Genomic DNA, 24,449 nt, shown 5'->3' with positions numbered 1-24,449 from the left:
GGGCCCTGGGCAAAGTCTTTGAACAAAGCCATAGGCTGGGCTGGGCACCAGGAGGAAACGGAGCCCTTGGCTCTGTCGCAGGTAATGGAATGTCAGCCCAACTGGTTCTCCTCCTTAACCAGGGAGCCGCCATGCCCGTTGAGGGCAGTGAGCTTCCAGGCTCAGCCCCTACCCCTGCCTGGCCCCCACTCCAGGGGAAGAGGCACCCTGTGCTCAGCTCTCCTTTCCTTATGCCCCTGACAGGGCAGCCTAGAGGCCCCAGCTCTGCGCACCAGCCTTATCTGCTCCCCTGCAGGCTGCTCTGCAGGGGGGATGGGACAGGAGCTTCCGTCCACAACATAGCAGGGTCTCAATAAAGTTAGCGTGTCACTTCCTCGCACCTTTCCCCCGGTTGTTCCCTCACCTGCATTGCCTTCTCTGTTCTCCCCCACCTGTCCCAGTCTGACCCACTTTTCAAGGCCATGTTACATGCCCTACGTGAAGCCCTGTGTCACCCACCCCTCTGCACCCTCTGTGCCCGCTCCCCTCCCGCTCTGAGGCTGAGAAGCACCTTGGTTGCCTGGGATTGGAAACCTATTAACCAAGGGTCTTTCTGCCCCTTGCTGTTTGTAAACTTATCTATAATGGCTTCGACATCTTTCCACGTTAGCACTTAACATTCTCCTTCATTCTTTTCTTCCCCCCTTTCTTCCGCTTCCGCCCCCCCCCCCCCAACTCCGGTTCAAGCCGTTGTTTCTCAGTCTAGTTGTGTAGGACACAGCTCCCTGGCCCATGCTGGTATTGTGAGCCTTGCGCTCCCCCAGCTGAGGCAGTCGGTCACAGTTGTCGGTCGACCACGCACAGCAGCTCCCGGCAGCTCTCGCAGGCTGCCGGCCACTCACGCTCACTCATGGCAGCACACAGTAGCCCAGGGCAGCACACAGCAGCCCGCGGCAGCTCACGCCAACCGCCAACCTCTGGCTGCTCACAGCAGCCCAGCTCCAGGAGGAGCTGTTGTTCACAATCTTAGCTGTAGAGGGCGTAGCTCACTGGCCCATGTGGGAATCGAACCCACAACCTTGGTGTTAGGAGCCTGGCACTCCTACCACCTGAGCCACCGGGCCAGCCCGCCTCCTTCATTCTTGTCAATGGCAGCATCCATATTCATTTGCAGGGATAAACCAGGGTTTACACATCAGATGCCCTTTGAAAAGGCACCTGGGTGTGTTTGCTGTTATCCAAAACTGTGTTGCTGTGAACATCCCTGGGTGTGTGAGTTTGTGTGTGTGTGTGTGTGTGTGTGTGTGTATTGTCCGTATGTGTGTAGCTGTATATGTCCTTTATTGTCTGTATGTGTTTTGTGTATAGGAGTATTTGTGTGTTTGTGTATATATGTACGAGGTCTGACAATTAAGTTCATGAACTTGTTGCAACAATGTTGCTAACCTTTTTTTATTATCAGAGGGTTTATTCATTATGAATTTGTACCAACTGGACAGTTAACCAAGTTTACTATTTGGAAGTGCTGAAAAGGCTGTGTGAAAAAGTTAGACAACCTGAACTTTTCACCAACAATTCATGGCTCTTGCATCATGACAATGCACCAGCTCACAGGGCACTGTCTGTGAGGGAGTTTTTAGCCAGTAAACAAATAACTGTATTGGAACACTCTCTTTACTCACCTGATCTGGCCCCCAGTGACTTCTTTCTTTACCCAAAGATAAAGGAAATATTGAAAGGAAGACATTTTGATGACATTCGGGACATCAAGGGTAATACGAAGACAGCTCTGATGGCCATTCCAGAAAAAGAGTTCCAGAATTGCTTTGAAGGGTGGACTAGGCGCTGGCGTTGGTGCATAGCTTCCCAAGGGGAGGACTTAGAAGGTGACCGTAGTGATATTCAGCAATGAGGTATGTAGCACTTTTTCTAGGATTAGTTCACAAACTTAATGGTCCGACCTCGTAGGTATGTGTGTATATTTGTGTGTATGAGTTTTGTGTATTTGTATTTATATGTATGTCTGTGTTTTTTGTATATTTGTATTTGTATATATATTTGTGTTTGTGTGTGTGTTTTGTGCAGATGTATTTCTGTATATATTTGCATGTTTGTATACTCGTATTTGTGTGTGTGACACTGGAATGTGCTCGTTGCCACAGATCGTGGCGGAGATGGCAGCTGTGTTCTGCCGGGGGGAGATGCTAGAGGATTTGGGGTCAGTGGAGAGACATACCCAGCTTCACACTTAAGTGTCAAGGCTGCAATTTCTGTCTCCTGACAAGTGGGGCCCTTGCCTGAAATAAACATAAGAGATGTTTTGATGTGTGATGATTTGAAAAAAAGAAGCTAAATTTGGCTTAGACTGTTTTAAGAATCTCTCCAAGAGGAGCCAAGTCAGGCTGGGTGGGAGCAGATTCCATGAAGAGATGCTGGGAAACATCAAAGAATTATATACTAATATAGAATTGTACGTGTTTACTTTTTAAATTATTAACTGCAAATGTTACAAAATACAAAAAGAGGGAGAATAAAAAATATGTCTGCCTCTCTCCTCTTCCCCCAGTGCCTCAGTTGCTCTCCCAGAGATAAGTGTTATCACAGTTTTCCTGTGTCCTTCTCTGATTGTGCTTTTTCAAGTATTTACATATGTATTGTTTCCTCACAGACAAATGGCAGCACATGCTACCTGTTTCTTCATGTCTTGCTTTATTCACTTGACAGTGTACCTTGCAGGCCATTCCATATCAGTATATACACATCTGCCTCATCCCTTTGAACAATTCTTTGTAACAATTAAATAGTATTCCGCATTATGTTTTTCTATAATTTAGGTTAAACATACTCTTGAAAAACCCCAAATTCTCTTTTCCCTTGGCTCATCTTAACCTCATGACTGTAGACCTTTTACTAGTAGGGATTTAGACTTCAAAGGAAAATCGGATTTGTTTCCACGCAAGAGGAGCTCAGTACTTCTAGAATGTTCTATGCCCCTCCCCTCCCCCTGCATGAGGGTTCCTGATGATTTGAGGGGTTGTCCTTGTATCAATCTCTTTTATTTGCACCTTAAAAAAAAAACCAATAACTGTAACTTTCCACTTTCATTGTCAGCACACAGAACGTGGGGTCCTTTAGAAAAAAAGGTTTGTTATAAAAATCACAAAAATTAAATTTTAAGGGTATATAGAAAAACAGATGGTCCTGTGATCTATCAAGAGAGTTTGAGTACATAGCAGTATCATTCACAGACATTAGCAAGGGGACCATTTCTGGGTTAGTCATTCATTCCTCCTTCCTTGCTCCATCTGTCCAGTCTCAGTTGCTCCCTGACCACAGGCTGTCCCTTGACTTGGCGCTGGGGTTTGAGGGTGAACAGCCCCTAGTGCCTGCCCTCAGAGAGCTCCCAGTTTGGAAGAGACAGTCAGTGAGCACAGCCCAGCACAGTAAGTAAGTTCTGACCACAGTGGGCTCTGGGGCCTCCCCAGCAGAGACCTAGCACTGCTGTGCATGGAGGCTGTCGGGAGAGGCTTCCTGGAAGAATTGTGCTTCCCGAGCTGTGGGTTAAGGACACAGTCCAAGCCGACCTGGGACCAGCACTGGTCAGTGGCTGACGCGACAAACTATACCAAGAAGTGTCCCGGATGGGCCGTTTTCTGGATGAAATTGCGAACAGGAGTTGTTAGAGTTGGAGGCGGTGGGTGACAGGCCATAGACTCAGAGCCCAACTACTGGGGTTCGACTCAGGCTCTTTTCACTCACTTGTGAGACCCTCAGCAAGTCCCTTCACCTTTCTGTGCCTCAGTCTTCTCATCTGGAAAGTGGGGGGAGTGACAGTAGCTGCTACTTAGGGTTGTTGGGAAGACCCACTGTGGCAACTTTGCACAGTGAGTGCCACATAAGTGCCTTTTGTTGTTGTTGTTGCTGTTTAATTCCTCAGAGCCTCAGCTTCCCCATCTGCGAAAAGCTGATACCAACAGTATCTACTATGGGAATTAAACTAGACGGTCCATGTGAGGGAATTGAGGTGGTGCCACGTACACAGTCGCTGCTTAAGTGTTTACGGCTATTACTATTTTTATTGCCTCCTCCCTCACCTCTGACACCCCGAGCACGGGCCGCAGAGCACCCCCTGGGCTTCTGGAGTCTAGGGGACCCCGCCTCTGAGGCTGTCTGGAGCCAGGGCTCCCAGCCCAGCTGTCATTTCCGTTTATAGCTTCTGAGGCGCTCGGGAGAGCAAGGAAGCCCCTTCTCCGGAGCCTGTGGGCACTCCCTGCCAAAACCAGACACGCCTCCTGAGGACCAGCTGCAGACGTGTGTCCCTGTCACTTTGGGTGACGCACTTGTCCCCATGGAGACAGCATGTCTCTGCCAGAGCCATCAGGATGGTTCGGACCTGGAGGGAGACGGGTGTGCCGGGCAGAGCTGGGGTCCGGTTCATTTTGTGACATGACCTTCCCCTGGGCGCCCTGTGGAGGGAGGGGAGCAGCTGACAGGTTGGAGAAGATACTTGGGGATCGGGTTTAGGCCCTTCTCTCAGGAGAGTGCTGCGACTGTCGGGTCTCACTCGGGCCTGTTAGCACATTGTTCTAGTGTTAACACGATGTGTTTCGGGAACTAGACAGTAGACAGCAGCATCATCGTCAGGTCAGCCGGCCTCTACGGGGCCCTTAACCACAGGCCGGGCATGTGCAGCTCTCGCCAGACATTTTACAGAGTCCTCCCACCACCCCCAAGCAGCCTCCTCACCCCCGTTTCACAAACGGGAAAATCGATGTTTAGTGAGGTCGGGTCCCAGTTAGCAAAAAAAAAGGCAGAGCTGGATTTTCCGCGATGGGGTAGGGGGTGGAGTCCAGGAACAGGTGTGTTCCTGTGGCCCCTCAGTCTGAGGCCCCTCCCTGCCCGGCTCTGTGTGTTTCTCGGTCATGGTCATATTCTCTGTTTCTGAATTGCTCTGTCTTTGTTCTTGCTGCTTCTCTCTGCCTCTGTTTACCTGTCTGTCTCTCTGGCTCTCCTTGACCCTCTCTACCCTTCCCCCTCCACCTCAGGCTTGTCACCAACCGCAGAGATGACCTCAGGAGGCCCCTGCCCCATCTTCCACTCATGGATGCCCATGGCATGTCCTGAGTCCATGGGCGACCACTCCAGCCCGAGGGCCAGCCTAGACCCTGAGCCATGCCCCTATCCAAGCCACCACACACAGCCGCATCCAGCCACACCTGGCCATACCTGCACTGTTGTTCTTAGATCCTTTTGAGAGGGGTCAGTGACTGGTGTCCCATCAACTTTCCCTGGGAAGCACCACCACCCCCGTTGGGCTAGGGCAGAGGCAAGGCCTGGCTTGTGCTACAGCTTGAGGTGGCAGTGTGGTGCCCAGATGCCCATCAACTGCCCCGACCCCCACCAGTTGGGAACCAGGTCCACATGGAAGAGATACTGTGCGAGTTTTTGCTGGCAGCTTTGGGAGAAGGTTCTGAGGGCTCTGCCTAGCTCCATTCCCTGTCCATGTCCATTTCCTTCTGGCCTGACTGACTCCCCTCCCTTCCTCTCCCCGCCCCTCCCCTCCCCTTCACTGTTCTGCTCTTCTCCTCTCCTTTTCCTTTTCTTTCCCTCCCTCCCTCCCTCCCTCCCTCCCTCCCTCCCTCCCTCCCTCCCTCCCTCCTTCCCTCCTTCCCTCCCTTCCTCACTCCCTCTCTTCCTCCTTACTGAGCACTTACTAAGTGCAGGTACTATAACTAAGCACCAGGAATCCAGTGGTGACAGACGCCGCTCTCCCCCCTTGGAAATGATGTGTACTGGAAGGGACAGGTACCCAATGAATCGTACAAGTGATTTCGAACCAGCACCTGAGGTCAGGTTCCAAGGGAGAGGACCTTGACCCAGACTCAGAGCAGGAGCCGACGCTCACTGTGGCCTCTGAAGGATACAACACGTAGCCAGGTGGAGGGGCCTCCTGGGCAGAGGGAACAGATGACACGAGGTGGCAAGGAGAGCGAGTGCTGGAGCGCAGGGCCCTGCAGGCTGCAGCAGGACCCACAATGCTCTTCAGATAAGAGCCTGGGTTGGAGGGTAGAGGGTGGTTGTAAGACAGGCTGGGGGACTCAGCCTATCCTTGGCCTGTCCCCCTCCCCTTGTCCCCTTCCTAGACCTGAGACCCCACCAATGGCTGTGCCTACGGATGAATTGCGGTGACCAGGCACAGGCCAGGGTGTCAGGACACTTGGATTCTAGGCCTGGTCAGGCATCCCTCCCCCTCCCTGGCCCTAAGTTTTCCCATCTGTGAAATGGTCATTGAGGACCCAAGAAAGCTCTCTGTTGTCAAGGTGGAGCCAGGAGGATTCAGTGGCTTTGGAGAAGTCAGGCCTACACATCAGGCAAAACCAGGTTCAAATACCAGCTTCACCTCTCTCTAACTATGTGCCTTTGGACATGGGGCCTCCATCGCCTCCCCTTGTAAGATGGGTCTATGATGGTTCCTACTGCACGGGGCTTTGGGGAACCTTAGACAGCAAAGTGGATGGTGCATCGTCAGCCCTCAGTTTTAGCCTCTGATGTCATTACTATTATCGCTCAGTTGTGTAGGTCTGACCCTGGCACAGGGCAGGGAGGTGCAACAGGCCCTGGGGGCATGGAGACCGAGCAAGGCCCACGCCAGCCTGGGCCCATGACCGGATTGGTCCCTGCACAGCTGGGAGTGTAGAGTTATGGAAGGGGGATGGGACACACCTCTTGAATTGCTCGGAATTGCTCTGTTAGCTGTGGGCCACCCAGCACTGCCCTGACTCAGGGTTCTTTCTTAGGCAGGTGTGTCAAACACCCCAAAATACATGCAGGCATAATAGTTTCCCTTTTCCCTGCCCGCTCGCTGACTACATGCCCTTATCTGGTTAAGAAGCTCACATGTACTCACTGCAAAAAAAGTTATTTTCAGAAACATATTCCTCCAACAAATATTTATTCCACAACTACTATAGGCCAGGCATTGTTCTAAGTGCTGGGGTACTTAGAACATTGAGTGAAACCGCCAACAGTCTAAAGGCTGTAGATCAGGAATCAGCAAACTGCCTGGGGGCCAAATCCAGCCAGCTACCTGTTTGTAAATAAAGTTTTATTGGAACACAGCCATGCCCACTCACCGACAAATTGTTTGTGCTGCTTTCTTGGTAACAATGGCAGAAGGGAGTAATTGGGACAGAGACTGTAAGGCCCCCAGAGCCCAAAATATTTCCTGTCTGGCCTTTTACAGAAAATGTTTGCCAGACTCTGATGTAGATTAGCAAATAAAGAACCCCTTTCTGATTTGTTCTTAATTCGTGGTGTATCCATATGATAGCATCGGAGGTAAGATTTAGTTCATTTTATTTAATTTTACCATCTGATCATACTGAGATATAAAATCACACGTATGGATACTACATAAAATCATCAATAATCAAAAGACAGCCTGTGACCACAGACAGCGCCACTGGTAACAGTACGCTGTGGAACCTTCCAGAAGTTTTCCTTTGCTTATCCTCCCATACTTTTATTTGTGTTCGTTGTTACAAAACTGGTGTCATAACACACATGCTGTTTTGTTACCTTTTTTTTTTTTTTTTTTTTTTTTTTAACATTTGCTAGTATAAGGCAGACATCTTTCTGTGACAGTAAATGTTCTTTCTGAACATCATTTCCCGGGGCTGTGTTTATTCCATTGTGTGGATATACCATATTGTATTTCACCAGTTCCCACCTTATTGGACTTTCAAGTCATTTCCAGCATCTTGGCATTGATCACCAATCCTGCAGGCAGCGTCCGTGTGCGGAGATGTTGGCAAGCATGTCTGATGATTTTCTTGAGATAAATTTCTGGAAGTAAAATTGCTGAGTTGAGGATATGCATGTTTTACGTTTCGGGACATGTTACGGCTTGTTGAAACACAGCCATGTCTGTTATCCTGGTCTCCAAGCCTGGGGGTTCCAAAGCTGTCCATTCTAGGTCGTGAGCTGAGGCAGTCCTGGGGTCCGTGAAACAAGGACCCAGAGCTCTTCCCCCACCAGCGCTTTGGGGCTGCAATTGCTGCTAGTCCGAGCAAGTGGTTTTTAAACCTGCCAAGTTCTGGAGGCTTTTTAGGGCCTTTTAGTGCTCATTTCCTCATCAGAGGCTCTTGAAGCTCCCTGAAAAAGGTGGGGACAGGTGGGCGTTGGGAGGCTGGAAGCCACGATGGGCGAGGAGTCCAGAAAACTGGGTTCCAGTTCCACCAGTACTGCTTCTCACTCAACACAAGAACTAAGAACCATACAGCAATGCCTGTCTCTGCCTCAGTTTCTCATCTGAAAAGGAGGGACTCCAGGTTCCTTGTAGATCCGGACGATAAGATTTGATGACCCTCATTTGACAAGTGACAGCTGAAATTCGGACGGTGGGGGGGGGTGGCTGGTATCCATCAGAGGTGCATGTCAGAAGACCAGCACATGACCCAAAGGGTGGACTTATTTGGACACGTGTGTTCCCCCAACAAACGGCTCCTTAGCTCATCGTGTGTCTGCAGACTACCTGGTAGATATCTATTTGCCTGCAGGTAGGAGGGTTTTTATAGCAGCCTGTGAGGCAAAACTGAACTGGGAGGACATCCTGCCTTAAAGCTAATAAGAAATTCTAACTTTTAGGAGGTGGTTAGAAGAGTTTGGGGCTCATTTTTTTGTGGTTGATCTCCCAGCATTGTAGCCTTGGGAGCCAAGTTCACGCCTTGCTGACGTGAAGTGCTGCCAGGGTCTGCCAATGTGATGTGACATGAATCATTTGCCATCCACACAAGTTTACCAGGGTATTAACCGGAAAAAGTGCTGATAAACAGCGTGCTTTCTTAAGCCTTATTCATAAGATGAATTCCCTTAAATAATCCTAACCACTGCATTACTCCAAATTTGGGGGGGTCTATGAGAAAGAGTAGTGACTGCAGTGGCCTTCAATCAACTATTTAACATCTGCTTTGACTAGACATTGAGGCACAGAGAAGTCAAGTCACTTGCCCAAGGTCACACAGCTACTATGGGATGGAGCCTGGATTCAAATGTAGGCATTATAGCTCCAAAGACAGTACTTGTCCCAGGAGAGAGTGAAAAAACAAACAAACAAACAAAAACACAGTTCCATTGTAATGAATATGTTGTGGAAAGTTCTACCGCAGAGCTGTCCAGTAGAACTTTCTGCAACTGTGGTCATGTACTGTATCCGTGTTGTTCAATATGGTGGCCACCTATGGCTGCGGAGCCCTTGAAATGTGGCTAGTGCCACTGAAGAACTGAATTCTTAGTATTTTAAAATGTTAATTAATTTAAATTAAATGTAAATAGCCACATGTGGCTAGGGTACTGTATTAGCACAGATATAGACTTGCGGCCTAGGAGACACCCTGAGGACGGGGTAGGTCCTGAGCCAGACTTGGTTGGGGCAGAGGTCAGGGGAGGCTTCCTGGAAGAAGCACTATCAAAGTTGAAATCTGAACCACAGCCAGGAGGTGGGCTGCTCCAGCAGCTCTGGAGGTGAGGGAGCCAGGACTGAGGGTTGTGAGGGGAGAAAAGGCTGGCATAGCTGGTGGGAGGGCCTAGGAGGAACCCGGGATGGGGGTCCACTGATGCAGGTCCCATAGGCCATCCTTATAAGGTATTTGTAGCTTTACCCCGAGGGCCCCTGCAGGCGCAGATTTCTGTGGGAAAGTATTCTGTGGGAAAGAAAATATAGGGGATGGGGCCAGAGGTGAGGGAGGCAGGGAGACCCTGGATCTGGCCGAGGCTGGACGGAATGTTCTGGAAGGAGACTTTGAAGGACTTGAGCACTGATATGGACGTTAGTGAGAGTGACAGAGGATCCCGGGATACTGCCCTTTAATCCTGAGTCTGGCGTTAGGCGGTGGAGGGAGAAGACGTCCATCCTTGATGGTGGGACCGCCCACAGATGGGAATGGACGGAAGCCAGTGTGTTTGCTGGACACCATCGACCCAGCCATCCCCTGGGCCTCCCAAAGGAGGTCAGGAAGCAAGGCCCCTGCCCCCTGCCCCGATTCCACCCTCAGCATCCTGAGGAACTGGCCATTCTGATTTCCAGAAGCCCCACCTGCAAGTCGCCCGGTGCTGAGAGATCCCCGTCTCTCAGGGTTTTGAGGACCCAAGAAGAATCACATTTCGCCAAGGGTCCATCCTCCTGCCTGACTCTGGGGAGAGTCATGAAAATAGTTCCGATCCCCGCATCTGCTGTCCTGAGCACCTGTTACGTGCCAGCCACGGAGCTTAACACTTTGCAGAGGTTATTTCTTGAAGCCTCAAAACAACTCTTGTGTTTTGGATGGAAATTGAGGCTTGGATGGGTGGAGTCACTTGACCAGGACACACAGCTGTAAGCTCCCCCCGCTGTAAGCTGTCCCTCGAGTGGTCACCCCTCTGCCTTCCGCTGAGTTTAGCAATACAGGGCACAGGCCTAGCATGCAGCTTGCAACCATGTGCAAACCCTCCGAGACAATGATGTCAGTTATACCGGCAGCAATCCCTAAGTCTTCAACCGCTGGCCTCTGAATCTGACTCATGCAGGGGATTAAGTTAGGCTGATTCTATCACAGCTTCGAAAATAGTATAAGCAGCTGGGAGCGCGCTCCGATAACCACTTCCATTCCCGGTCCCAGGGAGAATTCTGTCGAGGGTGGCGGGCATCTGAGAAGGTCAGGTGACCTTTCAAAGCAAAAATATCCAAGTTTCCCCAAGTGGGACTGACTTTATCCCTCAAGTGTGCTAACAGCCACCCTCATGCCACCCGTGGGTTTGGAGATCGGGCAGACTGTCCCAAGGCTGGCTGGCTCATCAGGTGCCAAAATAAACTTGCCCTTGACCTGGTGGTTGTATACCCAAGGATTTCTCCTGTGGGCATGATCACAGACATGTGTCGCTTTAACCTCAGCGATGTTCGTCCTATTGTCGATTACCACGGTGACAAATAATCAGGAACCTAAACGCCCTGACACTTAGAGATTGGGTAAATGAACGCGGCTGCATCCATCCTGTGGAACAGTCTTCAGCCACGAAAGATGATGACCTAGATCAACGGACCCAGGGAAGATAGTGGATGGGACGATGTCATCGCATGACAGATTATCTCAAAATGGTATTCCTGCACTTGCCTAGAATCTTTCAGTTTCACAATGCAGGTGTATTATTTTGGTAACTAATACAAGACAAGGCTTCTACAGGCAGTGAAATGAGGGTGGTTCAGAAAGTGGCTGTTATTAGGGTCTGCAAGTGAGGCCGTTTACCAGAGGTGACTGAGGGGTCTATTCTGAATTCCCATCCTTACTTCCCTTGAACATCATGGGGTACACAAGTGTCCCCAAAAGGTGACGAGAGAGAGTGGAAAGGAGGTGGACATTTATTGGGCAAGGCCCTGAGCTAGGAGTTGCCACATGGGTCCTCTGATTGGCATGCATGCCCTTAGAGTGAGTGCCGTTTCTTCACGGAATCCTTATAACTTCTCTGTGTCTCAGAGAGGGAGGTGAAGGCCCTGAGGTCACACAGCAAAGCTTTTCCCCACCCACTTGCTTGTTCTACTTGACTACGGGTGCTTGCTCTGCTAAGGATGGTTTCATAGCTGTGAAGAGGAATGCTCCCCATTAGCTGCGGAGGGACAGTCGCCCACCTCCACTAAGTGCCTACTGGGTGCCAGGCAGACTCTGCGTGGGGAACAGATGATGGAGCACCCTGACCTTGAAGGGTGCGTCATCTGGGTTATGGAATCTCAGAGACTTGCGTCTGTGTTGTGATCCCACTCCAACGCCTGGCACACAGTAGGTGCTCAGGAAATGTTTATTGAGTAAATAACTTTTCCTGGTACCAAGATGAATCCAGGGTAGGCAGGAAGAGTTCAGGAGGAAGAGAGAACTGTGGGTTGCAATGGCTTTGGGTGGGAAGAATGGCTAGGAAGAGGGAACAGCACAGGCAAAGCCAAAAGCAAGGAATGTGTGAGGTGTGGGTGGGACATGGTGAGTAGGTCAGGGACGGTAGGATAGAGGGTTGTTTGGGGGTAGGGGTGGGAGATGGGACTAGACAGGACATTTGGGGCTCAAGTACAAGGAGTGTTGGATTTCAGTAGGAGGCCAATAGGGAGCCATCAACGATTTTGAGCAGGAGGGGAGTGCTCTGAGGCACATTCCTCCTGACCGCAAATGGGTCATAATGAGTGACACATTCCCTGCTGGTGTTTCTGGAATAGGGGGCAAGTTTGCTGTCACCCCCTCGCCTCTGTCTCCTTCCATATTCCTCATCCACGGACCTCAAGTTATCAAAAGATGGTGTCTGGGAACATGCTTCAAAGCTCAGAAGCCAAGGCCATCTGGATCGTTCCGGTGCCAGTGGCCGTCCAAAGGGTTGGAGTTTGGTTTCATCTTGAGTGCTCCGTCTTCTCCCAAGTGAACAAGTTGAGAAGCCAGCAGTTCATTTATTTAATGGAGATCTATGGGCTCCTCACTGTCTGCCAGACACTGGCTCATCCTGTGGCCAGTTCTGTGGTAACCAGCACCCTCTCCAAGAGTCCAGGCCGAGGGCAGAGACATGTAACTGAGCAGGCAGTGACAGAACGAAGGGACCCAGGCTGCGTGGGGCCCAGTGGTTACCAATTCGAACATGGGGCCCAAGCCCCCTGCCGGGGTTTGAGTTCCACTTTGCCACTTACTGGCTACTTGATTTAGCGCATGTCACTTCACCTCTCTAAGCCTCAATGTTCTCATCTGTAAAATGGGGAATGTAATAAGCTCCACTTCTTTGGATTGCCGGGGGACTGCAGTTCAGCGAGGTGATTTGTAAATTTTAGCTTGGTGGCTGCCTGGCCCAAGTTCAGTGCTCCATGGATGCTGTGGGGGATGGCGCTGATGGGGGAAGCACGGTGGCAGTGGGAACCCAGGGCGGGGTGCGCGTGGGGGCGTGCCCTAACCAGACTGATAAGTTCTGGGAGCTCTGAAGGTGGAGTGAAGTTCAGCCTGGCTACAGGGTGAGGTGGAGAGAGGCGCACTGAGGATGGTCGGGGTGGGGGAGGGCGCCCAGTGGCACCTTGCGTGCTGGGGAGGGCGACCTCTTCATCCCAGTTTGCCCAGCTGTAGCACTGACAGCCCTGCCTCCTGTGATATCGGGCAAACCCAGATGATTGGTCACGCCAGTGCCCAGCCAAGACGTCTGGACCCACCTCTGAGAGCAGGAGGGAGCTTGGGGTGATGCGATGCGATTTGCGTCAGCTGGGACGAGGTTCTGAGCCTTTTCCCCTGATACTAACCTCTTGTCTGGCTTGTTCTTGCAGGACCAGCTGAAACAGTGTTTCACCAGGCGGCCCCCTGAGGCCAAGGACACCGATACCCTTGTGCAGGAAGCCGACAGCCAGTATGGGACGTGGTCGGACCAGCGCCAGAGTGGGGAGAGGTAGGTAGCGTGTGCGGGGCTCTTGGCTGCATGGCAGGGCGTCTGGGGCGGGGCTTCTGGCTGTGGGGCGGGGATTCAGTGTGGCCCATCTGCCTCCTGATTTCTACTAGAACCTCTTTTGTCTGTAATTATGTGAGTAAACCAGTCTTCTAAAAAAGAAATTTAGAAAGTACAGAAAAATATTTTACAGTGATCTATGAAATATTCAGAATAGGCAAATCCAGAGGCAGACAGCAGATTAGTGGTTGCCGGGCGCCCCCTCCTGTCTTCCAGAGGCACTGCAGCGCCCCCTCTCTGACCGTCCCTGGAGCCGCCGTGCTCCCTGTCCTGGGTAGTGGCGCCATCTGCTGCCTTTTTAGTGGTATTTCCCTCATTTTCTTGTGGATTTGGCTCAATCCCACCCCCTACCCCCAAATCCTTCCTATTTCAAGTAATAAAACCATCCCAGAGTTGACTAAAAGCATGGCTGTGCTCCTGAAGTAAAACACCAGTCCACCTGGGTTGAAGATTTTGCTCGGGGATGTAGCTTGGCGTGTCTTTCAGGATACACCTTCCTCTCTGGGACGTGGTATCTGGTGTGCCTGCTTCCCCTTCCTCAGGGTTGGGCTTTCCTGTGCTCATGACTTCGGTGTCTCTTTAATGGGCAGGGAGAGCCTTTTTAATTTAACGACTTGATTCATTTATAGATTTTCTATCTTATGTGGTGCCCATTATCCAGTGGTACTTGAATACATTATCCTGGGGAAAAAATTCCAGAAGTAGGAGAGGGTTGAGGACAGATTCTGGAGTCAGTTCTGCCGCTTTGGGCAAGCTACTTCACACCTCTGTGCCCCAGTTTCCCCATATCTGGCGAGGTTAATACTTAATTTCGTGAAGTTAATCCTACCTTGTAAAACTATGGAGGTTACAGGATTATAAAATAATCCTCATAGGATTATGGAGAGGATTAAAAGGCAGTTTTTAGCACAGTGCCTGGCACTAATAAGTGCTCAATAAATCTTGATGGAATGAGTGAATGGATGAATGAATGAAATAATGCAATCATTTGGTCTGAATCAGTGACGTCCAACAGAAATACAGCGCAAGCTGCAAATGCGAGACGTAGATGTACTTTTTATGTTCTAGTAGCCACATCAAGAGTAAAAAGAAACAAGTTAATTTTAACAATGTGCTTTATTGAACCCAACAGACCCGGAATACAATCACTTCACCATGTCATCGATATAAAAAGTTATTAACAAGATATTTTACATTCCTTTTTTTACTCAACATGTTGGAAATCCAATGTGTACTTTATGCTCACGGCCCGTCTCAGCTCTCACTCACCACACTGCAAGGACCCGATAGCCACGTGTGACCAGCAGCTCCCATATGGGACAGTGCAGGGTTAGAGCGTCTCGAGTGGGACGGGACCGACTCCTCCCATTCCGCACCTGCCCAGGTGTTCTAGCGGCACCAGGAGCTGTACCTGGCTGTGTCCAAAATGGTTCTCCTACTGGGATGGTTTGCTCCTGTTTCCTGGTGTGCACAGCACACCCGTACCCTACTTTCTGTCACCTCCTCTACTGGCCATCCAGCTCTCCCTCCCTTCCTTTCTCTCAGCTTGGCTCCTGAGTCACCGTCCCCGGACAGCAGTGCCACATCGGCGCGGAAACAGCCCTCCAGCAGCCGCCTGTCCTCGCTGTCCTCCCAAACGGAGGCCACCTCGGCCGGGGACCAGCACGACTTCTCCAGGGAGCAACGGAGCACGAGCGTGGACCGCTCCAGCACTGATCTCGAGTCTACCGATGGGACGGAAGGGCCGCCCCCACCGGACACGTGTTCTACAAAGAGAGTGGACGACTTCTCCTTCATCGATGTAAGTTGGTCACCGGGAGCCCATTGGAAAGAGTCATTGCTTCTGAAAGGGATGCTCTTGCATCTCCCAGTGAACTGTCCCTTTCGGGGAGTAGAATCTGCATGCCAGGAACCCCTGTGGTGGGTGCATAATACACAGTCTGAACTGGAACTGATGTCTGCATGTGGCTTGGACCTGCCATCCACCAGCTGTGTGTCTTGGGGCAAATGTCCTCACTTTTCTGAGCCTCAGCTTCCTCATCCACTCGTAACCAGCACAGTGGGTTCCACAGCCTCAAAAACAGTCACCTGTGTTCCAATTAAAACTGACCCTAGCCTGCACCTGTTCGGTAAGCAGGACGTCTGATCTCACCCCTGGGATTCTGCCTGAGGTTTCAATTCCAGGTGTGCAGAGTAGAGTTTGCTCAGACCGATTCTGCCGGGTGTTCTTACCAAGTTCTTGCCTGGGGGGACGTGTCCCTGGTGCCAGGGGATCCAAATCTCTGTAAATAGTTAGTAGTGGTTCTAGGAAGGGGAGACCCTTCAGGCAGGGGCAGCCCTCGTGGGAGTCCCCAGGGGCAGCCGTTAGAACTCAGCTCTTCAGGTCCCAAGGAGACGCGCCCTCTGAGACGCCAGCTGCCTCCTGCTCCAGCTCTTCCAGACCAGCTCGGTCTTCTTCCTCCCCTGCCCCACGAACCCCACCTACAGGTGTCAGGCGGATTTTCCTTTTCTATTCTTGAGACATGGAGGTCTCATTGTTCTTCCCTGACAAGGGGGCTGCCCTCCCACCCTCCTGAAGATGCAACATCTAAATGATACAACATCTAAAAGGGACCCACTCCCCTGGCAGTAATGCCTCATACCCACACTCTTAGGCACCGCTACCCAGATTCTCCCCAGAGAAGGAATACCACTGCTTTGGGAGGTGGGGCTTCCTCTAGGGCCTCAAAGGGGATTCCGCTTCTTACGTAAGTATGTTCAGGGTATCTCTGGATAAAGGCAGAGATGGGGAAAGACACAAGTTCAGTCTCCATAGAGACAACCCACTATGTATAAATATGGACATGGTGTGGATTGTAAGGATTTAGTTAAGTGATGTATTCAGTTCTTCATTCAACAAACATTTATGGAGCTCCTGATACATAAATGTCCATTGCATGCCCACTGTGTTCCAGGCACAGTACTGAGCATTGCTCTAGCTTCCATGGTATACAGTGTCACCAGGAGGGGTAAGGTGTGTCCATTGCATGCCCACCGTGTGCCAGGCTTCCAGTATTAGGTTACTGTTGAAATGCAGAACTGCTGGCCCATGTGCCACCTAAATAGCATCTCGTACATCAGTGAAGCTGCATACACCTCTCTTGGGTGGTACCCTCAATTAATGGTTCCCTTGCTTTTTTTCCTCTTCCTCCCTGTTGCTACCAAAGCAAACCTCAGTCCTCGACTCAAGTGCCCTCAAGACCCGGGTGCAGCTTAGCAAGAGAAGCCGACGCCGGGCTCCCATCTCCCACTCCCTCCGGCGGAGCCGAGTCAGTGAGTCGGACAGCAGGTCTCCTCTGGAGGAGGAGGGCGACAGCACGTGGATGTTCAAGGACTCAACAGGTATACTCTCCTCCATAGATACCACAAGGGACAATAGGAAGGACTGAAGTTAAACACTGGGAAATACTTCCTGACTTTAAGGCTGTAGGATATTAGAACACAGTAATATCCTACACAGGAAACTGTGATTTCTCATTCTACACAGCTTATTAGAAACTAAGTAAAAAAAAAAAAAAATTTGGAGGGATGGTATGTTAATTGGGGCTCCACAGGTTGTGAGGGACAGAGCCACCACTTAATAGGGTTTCACTATTTCTGCTTTTATCCTTATTAAATTCACCCTATACTCTCTTTAGGTTTGTTGTCTTTTTTCTAGATTCTCAGGTGGAAAGGTCAATTTGTTATTAGTCTTGTTTGGTTTCTAATGAATTATTTAAGGCTACACATTTTCCTCTGAGGACTTCTTTGGCTGCATTTCGTATTAAAACCTGAGCTGAATCTTAAAGAGCAGACAGGAATTAGCTAGAGATGGGTATTCAAGACAGAATATCAACAGGATTAAGGGGGCAGAGATGTGTGGCAGGGGCCTCTCTAAGTAGTTCAGTGCTACTCAAGCCAGAAACAGCAGGAGTCATGCTGGAAAAGTAAGCAGGGGCCAGCTCATGGAAAGTCATGATTTCTTGCCAAGGAGTTAGACTTTATCTGTAGATAAAGAGCCACGGAAGAGTTTTAAGAAGCAAAATCTTTTCTTGTAAAAGAAACCATAGCAGGTGACCTCCCGCCTTTATACATATACGGCCTTTGGTCCCCCAAAAGCTACTATAGGGGCTTTTGTTCATTTGGGATTTGTTCGTGGTGAATAGTAGGATGTCGGACCAGGCTCAGAACTGGGTGAGGGGCATAGCTTCTGACCAGATGCCTTAAACAAATGCTTGGAGGGTTATCTCTCTCTCTCCCATCTCATGTCTGTTATTAGAGGAAATGTTTAAATGCCTTGAGAAGACTTCTCTCTGCACACTCTCTTGGTTTTCTGAGCCAAATTCCATGGAGCTGCCTAGAGCAAGTAATGACCAAAGTTGGGACAAAAGAACACAAATACCCCTCAGCTGGAACACGGCAGCAGCCTCCTGGTTCCCAGCAGCCTTGAGAAACCAGCCAGGAGCTGGGGAACGCCTGGGGATACCTTTCCTGAACACACCCCAGTCCCCTGCTTGGCTGGGGACCCCAGAGCATCAGGCCTTGCCTCCGTCATCCTGGTCCCCAGGCCCCGACACCTCACTGTGCCCAAGCCTGTATCTGAACCTCCAGGAGGTTGGAGCTCCTCACCCTCATTCCTGGAAGAGTGGAGACAGACAGTCCATCACCCAATAGGCTCACCTATGAGGCTGGAGCATAACAATGGGATTAAGTCCCAGAAAGGGGGGCTTGGGATGAAGGAAGGGGGCTTCCTGGTCCGAATCTGGGCAGCTCTTCCACAGGGTACAGGGAGCCCTCCCCGCTCTCTTCTGAGAGCATGACCTCAGTGCGTTGTTGGCTGAAAGCACTTCTTTCTCCTTTCCTGCAGCTGACAAAGAGAAATAGAAGAAATTCTATTTCCCTAAATTGGAATGAGCCAGGAGCCCAGGAGGTGGGTCTGTCTGTGCCTAGTCCCAGGAGAAAACCCATGCTGCCTTATTATCAACAGCTTCCAGCAAGAGGTGAAGCTGTGAAAAAGTGAGATCAGGAAAGCAAGCCTCTGAGTTTGTCCCCATCTGTAAAATGGGCCAGTAATACCTTCTGTGCAGGGCTATTGTGAGGGTGACATGAGGGAGTATGTACAAAGGACCTGGCACGTCGACCTCAATGAGTGGTGGTGCCAGTGATGTCTGTGCCCTTTTCTTTGCAACAGAAGAGAAATCCCCCAGGAGGGAAGAGTCAGATGAGGAGGAGAAGCCCTCCAGGACCGAGAGGACCCCCGTCAGCCACCCCCAGAGGATGCCCGTGTTTCCCGGTGTGGACCCGGCAGTGCTGAAGGTACCAAAGCTCATGCCCAGAGCTACTCTCAACCACAGCAGCAAAAAAAAAAAACCAGGCCCCGTGTTTCTTACCCTCCCTCCCTGCAGCCCTTCCTTCCTCCCTCCCTCTCTCCCTCTCTCTCTCCCTCATTCCTTTTCCCTCCCTCCCTCCCTTTCTTCCTTTCTTTTCTCTCATTTTTGAAATAGTGTAAGACTCACAAGAAGGTGTAAAATAGTACAGATTGTTCGCATGTACCCCTCAGCCAGCTTCTCACAATGATAATACCTCCCATGACCATAGTATGTGATCAAAACCAGGACCGTGGCTGCCACCCCATGCTATGAACAATACTACTAACTTACGTGGATCTCACCAGTGACCCTGTGTTTCTTCATCCCCCAAACACGTTGCTCAGTTTGCTCTCATAGCTAAGCCTCGATGTACTCATCTGTAAAGTGGGCTGACAGTCCCCCATAGGCATCAGGCCCAGTGCTGGATTTCCAGAAAATAGGAATGAACAAACCCAGCCTGCTGCCCTTGAGAAATCCAGTGTGCGAGGGATGGTAGGCATATGCCGTGATCATTTCGATATGAAAGGACATGGGAAGCCAGCCCTAGACCCACATTAGGCTCTCTTGAATGACACCCCAATCCCGGCTAGATTGTGGAATCCCCAGGGCAGGGCTGGGCCGTGTCCTTCCTCCCTTCCCCAACCCCCTCATGCATCTCTCACAATCCTGGGAGCAACTGGACTGAATTCAGTTGAGGGAGGGGACCCTCTTGCCCCCCCCCCCCGTTCTGGGCCAGGCACTTGCAAACTCTCTCCATGCCCCCAGCAACACTGCACAACGTGGCTCGTTGCTCCCATTGTGTTGAAAAAGGAATGAGAGTGAAGAAGGCTGAGTTGTTTATGGAATTTCTCCACTGGGTACCCCATGCGGCCACGAAGCCTCCTATGGGAGGGCCGTGAGTTGCCCCTCCGTCACTGGACGGCAGTTTCACTTTTCATGTCCTGTCTTGCAAGAAGGGAAAGTCAATACACAGCAGATACACATGCTTGTCCCTATAATTGATTTTACGGCCCGTCAAAATGTGAATGTCTGGTAGCTACTGCAGTCGGCCAGAGGTGTTCTAGCCTTTTTTTTGGGGTGGGGGGGGGCATCAGAACAAACGCTATTTATAAGGCAGCCTAACAGGTGGCAGCGGAAGGCCCTGCTTACAGGAGGGGGCTCCCATGTGGACTCGCGCCCTGACCACAGCTCAGACCCACTGCATTCTGGGAAGATGAGTGTTCATGCAAGCTCCCTGGGCCTGGTGGCAGCCACATCTGCTCTGGCCACTCAGCCACGGGCAGCATTCGTTAACAATTGGAGGAGGCTGCCAGGCTCCTTCTGGAAAGAGCCCTGAAGTCGGAGTCGGGCAGACCAGTTCTTGAAAACTGTGCAACTTTGGGCAAATTGCTTGACCTTTGACCTTCAGGCTTCTCCACCGTACAATGGGGAAACCTAGGTCATGTGACTTACACCCGGTAAGCCCAAACGATGGCTGCTCAGGGCACAGAGCTGTCAGGAGGACGAGGATGATGACCACCGTTATCGGAGGCCCTCCCAGCATTGTGTCAGGGACAAAGGTCACCTGCCACCATCACACACACCGGGTCCCCCAAAGGAATTCTGTGCGTCTAAGTTATTCTATTCCTGACGTGCCCTCCAAAAACGGGTGAAAATCCACCCTGCCGTTTTCCTGTGGGGATCTGATAGTCAGAAACTCAAATGGGTACAGGAGCAAGGAGTGTAATAGGGCTGAGCCTCACCTGCAACATGGACTGTTGTCTCCACCTCAGGATTCTCAGGAACTTAAAGGAATGTTCTGTGCTGAGGACGCTACAAATGGTGGCTCGGCAGCCAAAGATCCTTTGTGTGGCTTTTTGGCGGTGGTTCTTTGATCCCAGCGGTCAAGGCTGGCTGCCTGGGCTACAAGCCTGACGTCTGATTTTTCTTAGCCTCCAAAGTCAGTCAGCATCGCGCCCTGCCCCTGTTGTCACCATGCAGTGACAGTGCCATTGGATGGGACCCTTCCCCAGACCACAAGCAGTTACAGACTCAGCTCTCTTCTGTCCCCAGGCTCAGCTGCACAAGAGGCCAGAGGCGGACAGTCCCAGCGAGACCCCCGGCTGGGCCCCCCAGCCCAAGAGCCCCAAGTCCCCCTTCCAGCTGGGGAGTCGCGTGCTGCCCTCAAGTGTGGAGAAGGACGAGAGGTGAGTGGTCTTGGGGTGAGGGCCCCCCCTAGATTCAGGATGCACTTCTGGGGAGGTGCTTGCCTGGGTTTTAGAGCTGAATGGAGGGAACTCTCCAGCTGTCCTTTCTCCAGCAGCAGCACTTTTGTTTCCATGCACTCGGCACTCTGATAGCTGCAAAACAGAGGTGGAAAGAGGGCCAGGAATCAGGCAACTGGTCTCACTTCCCTCCTCCCTTTACTTCCTATGCGGAAATCCAGGGCTCCGTTGGTGGAAAACTGATCTAGTCCAGCCCTCTCCAGACTGATGGAGAAACAAGCATTTACCTTCCAGGGAGGTGCTTTGTCTCAGAATAGGGGAGACCTGGGAAGACAGACCGAAGGGCACAGCCATGTTAATCAAGAGAAACTTAACTCCATTCTGCCACCCTTGGTGGAGCAGCTGTCCCATTCCTAGACTAGGTCTGCTCCCCGCAGACATGAGCGCAGCGCAGCTCCCGCCCGCAGGGCCTCCAGACCCAGGCACTGCCGCAGCTGGGGGTGGAAGTTAAGAGCAGAAGTAAGAGCTTAAGAAGTAATTAAGAAGTACTAGTCAGGGTTCTCCAAAGAAACAGGACCAGTGGGGTGTGAGTGAGTAAGTGTGTGTGTGTGTGTGTGTGTGTGTGTGTGTGTGTGTGTGTGTGTGTGGAGAGAGAGAGAGAGAGATGTTTATTTTAAGGACTGGCTCGCAAGATTGTGAAGGTTCGCAAGTCATAAAACCTGCAAAGTAGGAGGGCAGGCTGGAGACCCAGCGAACTGATGATGGAGTTGAGCCCCAAAGGCCATCTGTTGGCAGAATTCCCTCTTCAGTGGAGGGAATTTTTTTTCTTTTAAGGCCTTCGACTGATTGGATAAGGCCCACCCTTATCCATGGAGCGTAATCTGCTTGACTCAAAGCCTACTGATTTCAACATTAATCTCATCTTAAAAATACCTTCACAGAAACATCTAGAATAATGTTTGACCATATCTGTGAGTACCATGGCCTGGCCAAGTTGACACATAAAATTAACCATCACAGGCATTTACATGGGTAGAGAGATAGAAAGATGAATGGATGTTTGGGTGAAAAATGGATGGATTAATAGACATAATTTTATGTAAGCATGACTTTATAGTTGCAAGTGATTTCATCGAACAGATGTACTGTGATTTATTTCACATTCGCATTGTGGGGTGCTTTGGTTAATTCCTGTTTCTTGCTTGTTAATCATGTTAGCATGGGCATTTTGCCTTGGCACGGTGGGTGAAAAGTTGGGTACCTCACAGCCCTGCCTGCAAGGCACCCTCGGTCTGGCTCACACCTGACTCTCCCTGGCTTTGTGCTTTCAGATCAGAAGAGCCCTCACCCCAGTGGCTAAAGGAACTGAAATCTAAGAAGAGGCAAAGCCTGTATGAGAATCAAGCTTGACCAGGTATGAATGGGCTCGGGTGGGGAGACCTGGCCAGAGCCTGCAATCCCAGAAGTCAGGAACCTGGGCGGGGAGGCAAAGGTTCAGAGATTTGGGATGTTGTACCTTGGGAAAGAGAAGGGAAAACATAGATGTGGGTGTTCTGGATTCCTGTAAAGAGGGTTTCCTCTTAGGGAGAAAAACACAGCTGGACCGCCTGGGATGGGTGAGAAGGTCATGGGCAAAGAGTTAGACAGCTGGGGTTCTGGCCAGCCCTCACTGCATCTCCATTCCCTTTTTAAAAAATGAGAGGGCGGGACATCAGAGATCAGCTTAATCTGAAAGTTTCCTCACCTCTCCATTCATATACGACCTGTATCATTAAAAATTAATTTGGGAGAAAAAAGATTAAAAAATCAAATGACTAGATATGCCCTGGTGGAGGTCCCAGACGACTTAACATCTTAGACTTCAGTTTCCCCATCTGTAAAATGGGATAACAGAGCCCATGCCCCCGACTGGTCCCAGGCTCACTGAGAATGCACCTCAAGTGCTTCCCCTAAGTCCTAGGGATGGGAACACGCGATGCTCCCTAAAAGTGGCTCTGAGGTGAGTAGCGCAGGAGATCCACTGCCCCTTGTCCACAAACCTGAAATCCAGAACATTCTGACAGCAAAGCATTTTCATCATTGCTTAGTGACCAAACCTGAGCTACTTGGGTATGCTTAATGCCATTTAAACTCAGTTTCCCCCACTTTATATGAATATCCATACGTTACACTGCAGGCATATTATGTTTGATTATGAGGGTGTTGCATAATATATATGCATATATGTTACATAACATTTATAAACATGTATGTATGCATATGTGTGTGTGTGTGTGTGTGTGTGAATATTTGTATATCATGAACTCCAAGAAAGAATCTAAATTCTGCAGCACATCTATGCTCAAGGGTTTCGGATAAGGGGTTGGAGCCTGTGTTTATTTTGTGGTTAGTGCTGTACATGTGATATTTCTGTTAAGCCTCTAGTAATCCATTTGAGGACGCTGAGGCTGGAACCCTGACCTGACTCTAAATTTCATGTTCATTCCAGTGTATCTGGCTGCCCGCCACCTTCCTCATCCTACCCCTCAAAACAACAACAAAATACCCACGTCATCTTTCCTGGCCTGTGGCTTGTGGGGATAGCTATCTTGGGGAATACCAGAAAAGGTTTTAAGGCTTGATGGTAGAGAGAAATTGGGTCACCTGTCCCTGCTACTGACACCAGGACTGTCCCTTCCTCTCCACACAGGGGACACTGCCACATCTAATGAACAGAAGAAGCCTTAACTGTCAGAATCCTAAGACAAGGCCACGCTGCTGCCATTCCTTCCTGCGCAATCGTTACCCGCCTGAGCCCTTCTGGTCGGGTGGAGAACGCTGTCCAGGGCCCCTCGTCCCCCTGCAGGCTCTTCCTGGATCAAGGCGGAAAGGCTTACCCTCCTCAAGCACTTGCATATCTCCCCAGATAGCACTTTAGGCTGGGAAAGATGTCAGGCTGCCCCAAAATGTCCATGCTGGCGGTTTCGTTTTTTATGTAAAAATGTGCATTTCTGCCCACTGCAGATGCCTGCAGCAGCTCCAGAGACACATACGCGTGTTTGAGACTGGACCAGCTCCCTAGGTTCTGGAAAACACCTGAATTGTGAAAGCACCTCTTCCCCCAACCCCAGGGCAGGTCTTTTTCAAAGGACATTTCCAAGGAAGAAGAAACCATTCATGTCCTGCTGTAACTGTGGTCGAAGACAATACGACTGGGCTGGGGGTTTTGATGGCTTTTCTGGCGCGTTCCATCATCGCCCGCTCGGAAGATCAGCAGTTTCGGTTTTTAAACATCACCACCCTCGTCCTTTCTGGTGTATTGGTCCTTCCAATGGGGCTGTGTACATACTGGACCTCTTTTATTGTGTGTCATTTTCGTTTGCTTTAGAAGGTGATAAAGCAATAATTCAGCCAA

The 24,449-nt window shown here is 50.5% G+C and overlaps 1 protein-coding gene across 6 annotated transcripts in view; it reads left to right on the top strand.

Annotated features, from left to right (window-relative positions):
* KIAA1671 (KIAA1671 ortholog) overlaps positions 1 to 24,449 on the top strand; it is a 181,685-nt gene extending 157,236 nt beyond the window's left edge. For 4 of the 6 annotated variants that reach the window (XM_074321515.2, XM_074321516.2, XM_019755578.3 and 1 more), the window contains 7 exons: positions 13,289 to 13,407; positions 15,010 to 15,265; positions 16,671 to 16,845; positions 18,674 to 18,798; positions 20,904 to 21,037; positions 22,387 to 22,469; positions 23,745 to 24,449. In XM_074321515.2, the coding sequence (XP_074177616.2) occupies positions 13,289 to 13,407; positions 15,010 to 15,265; positions 16,671 to 16,845; positions 18,674 to 18,798; positions 20,904 to 21,037; positions 22,387 to 22,465 (888 nt within the window). In that variant the 3' untranslated portion in view covers positions 22,466 to 22,469; positions 23,745 to 24,449. The remainder of the gene's footprint in view (positions 1 to 13,288; positions 13,408 to 15,009; positions 15,266 to 16,670; positions 16,846 to 18,673; positions 18,799 to 20,903; positions 21,038 to 22,386; positions 22,470 to 23,744) is intronic. The other 2 variants (XM_074321514.2, XM_074321519.2) reach the window with 1 other exon arrangement.

This window comes from Rhinolophus sinicus, chromosome 9, assembly GCF_057876585.1.
Source record: "Rhinolophus sinicus isolate RSI-liver-muscle chromosome 9, RSI-T2T, whole genome shotgun sequence".
NCBI classification, from domain to species: Eukaryota; Metazoa; Chordata; class Mammalia; order Chiroptera; family Rhinolophidae; genus Rhinolophus; species Rhinolophus sinicus.
This window is presented reverse-complemented; position numbering and strand designations above follow the sequence as displayed.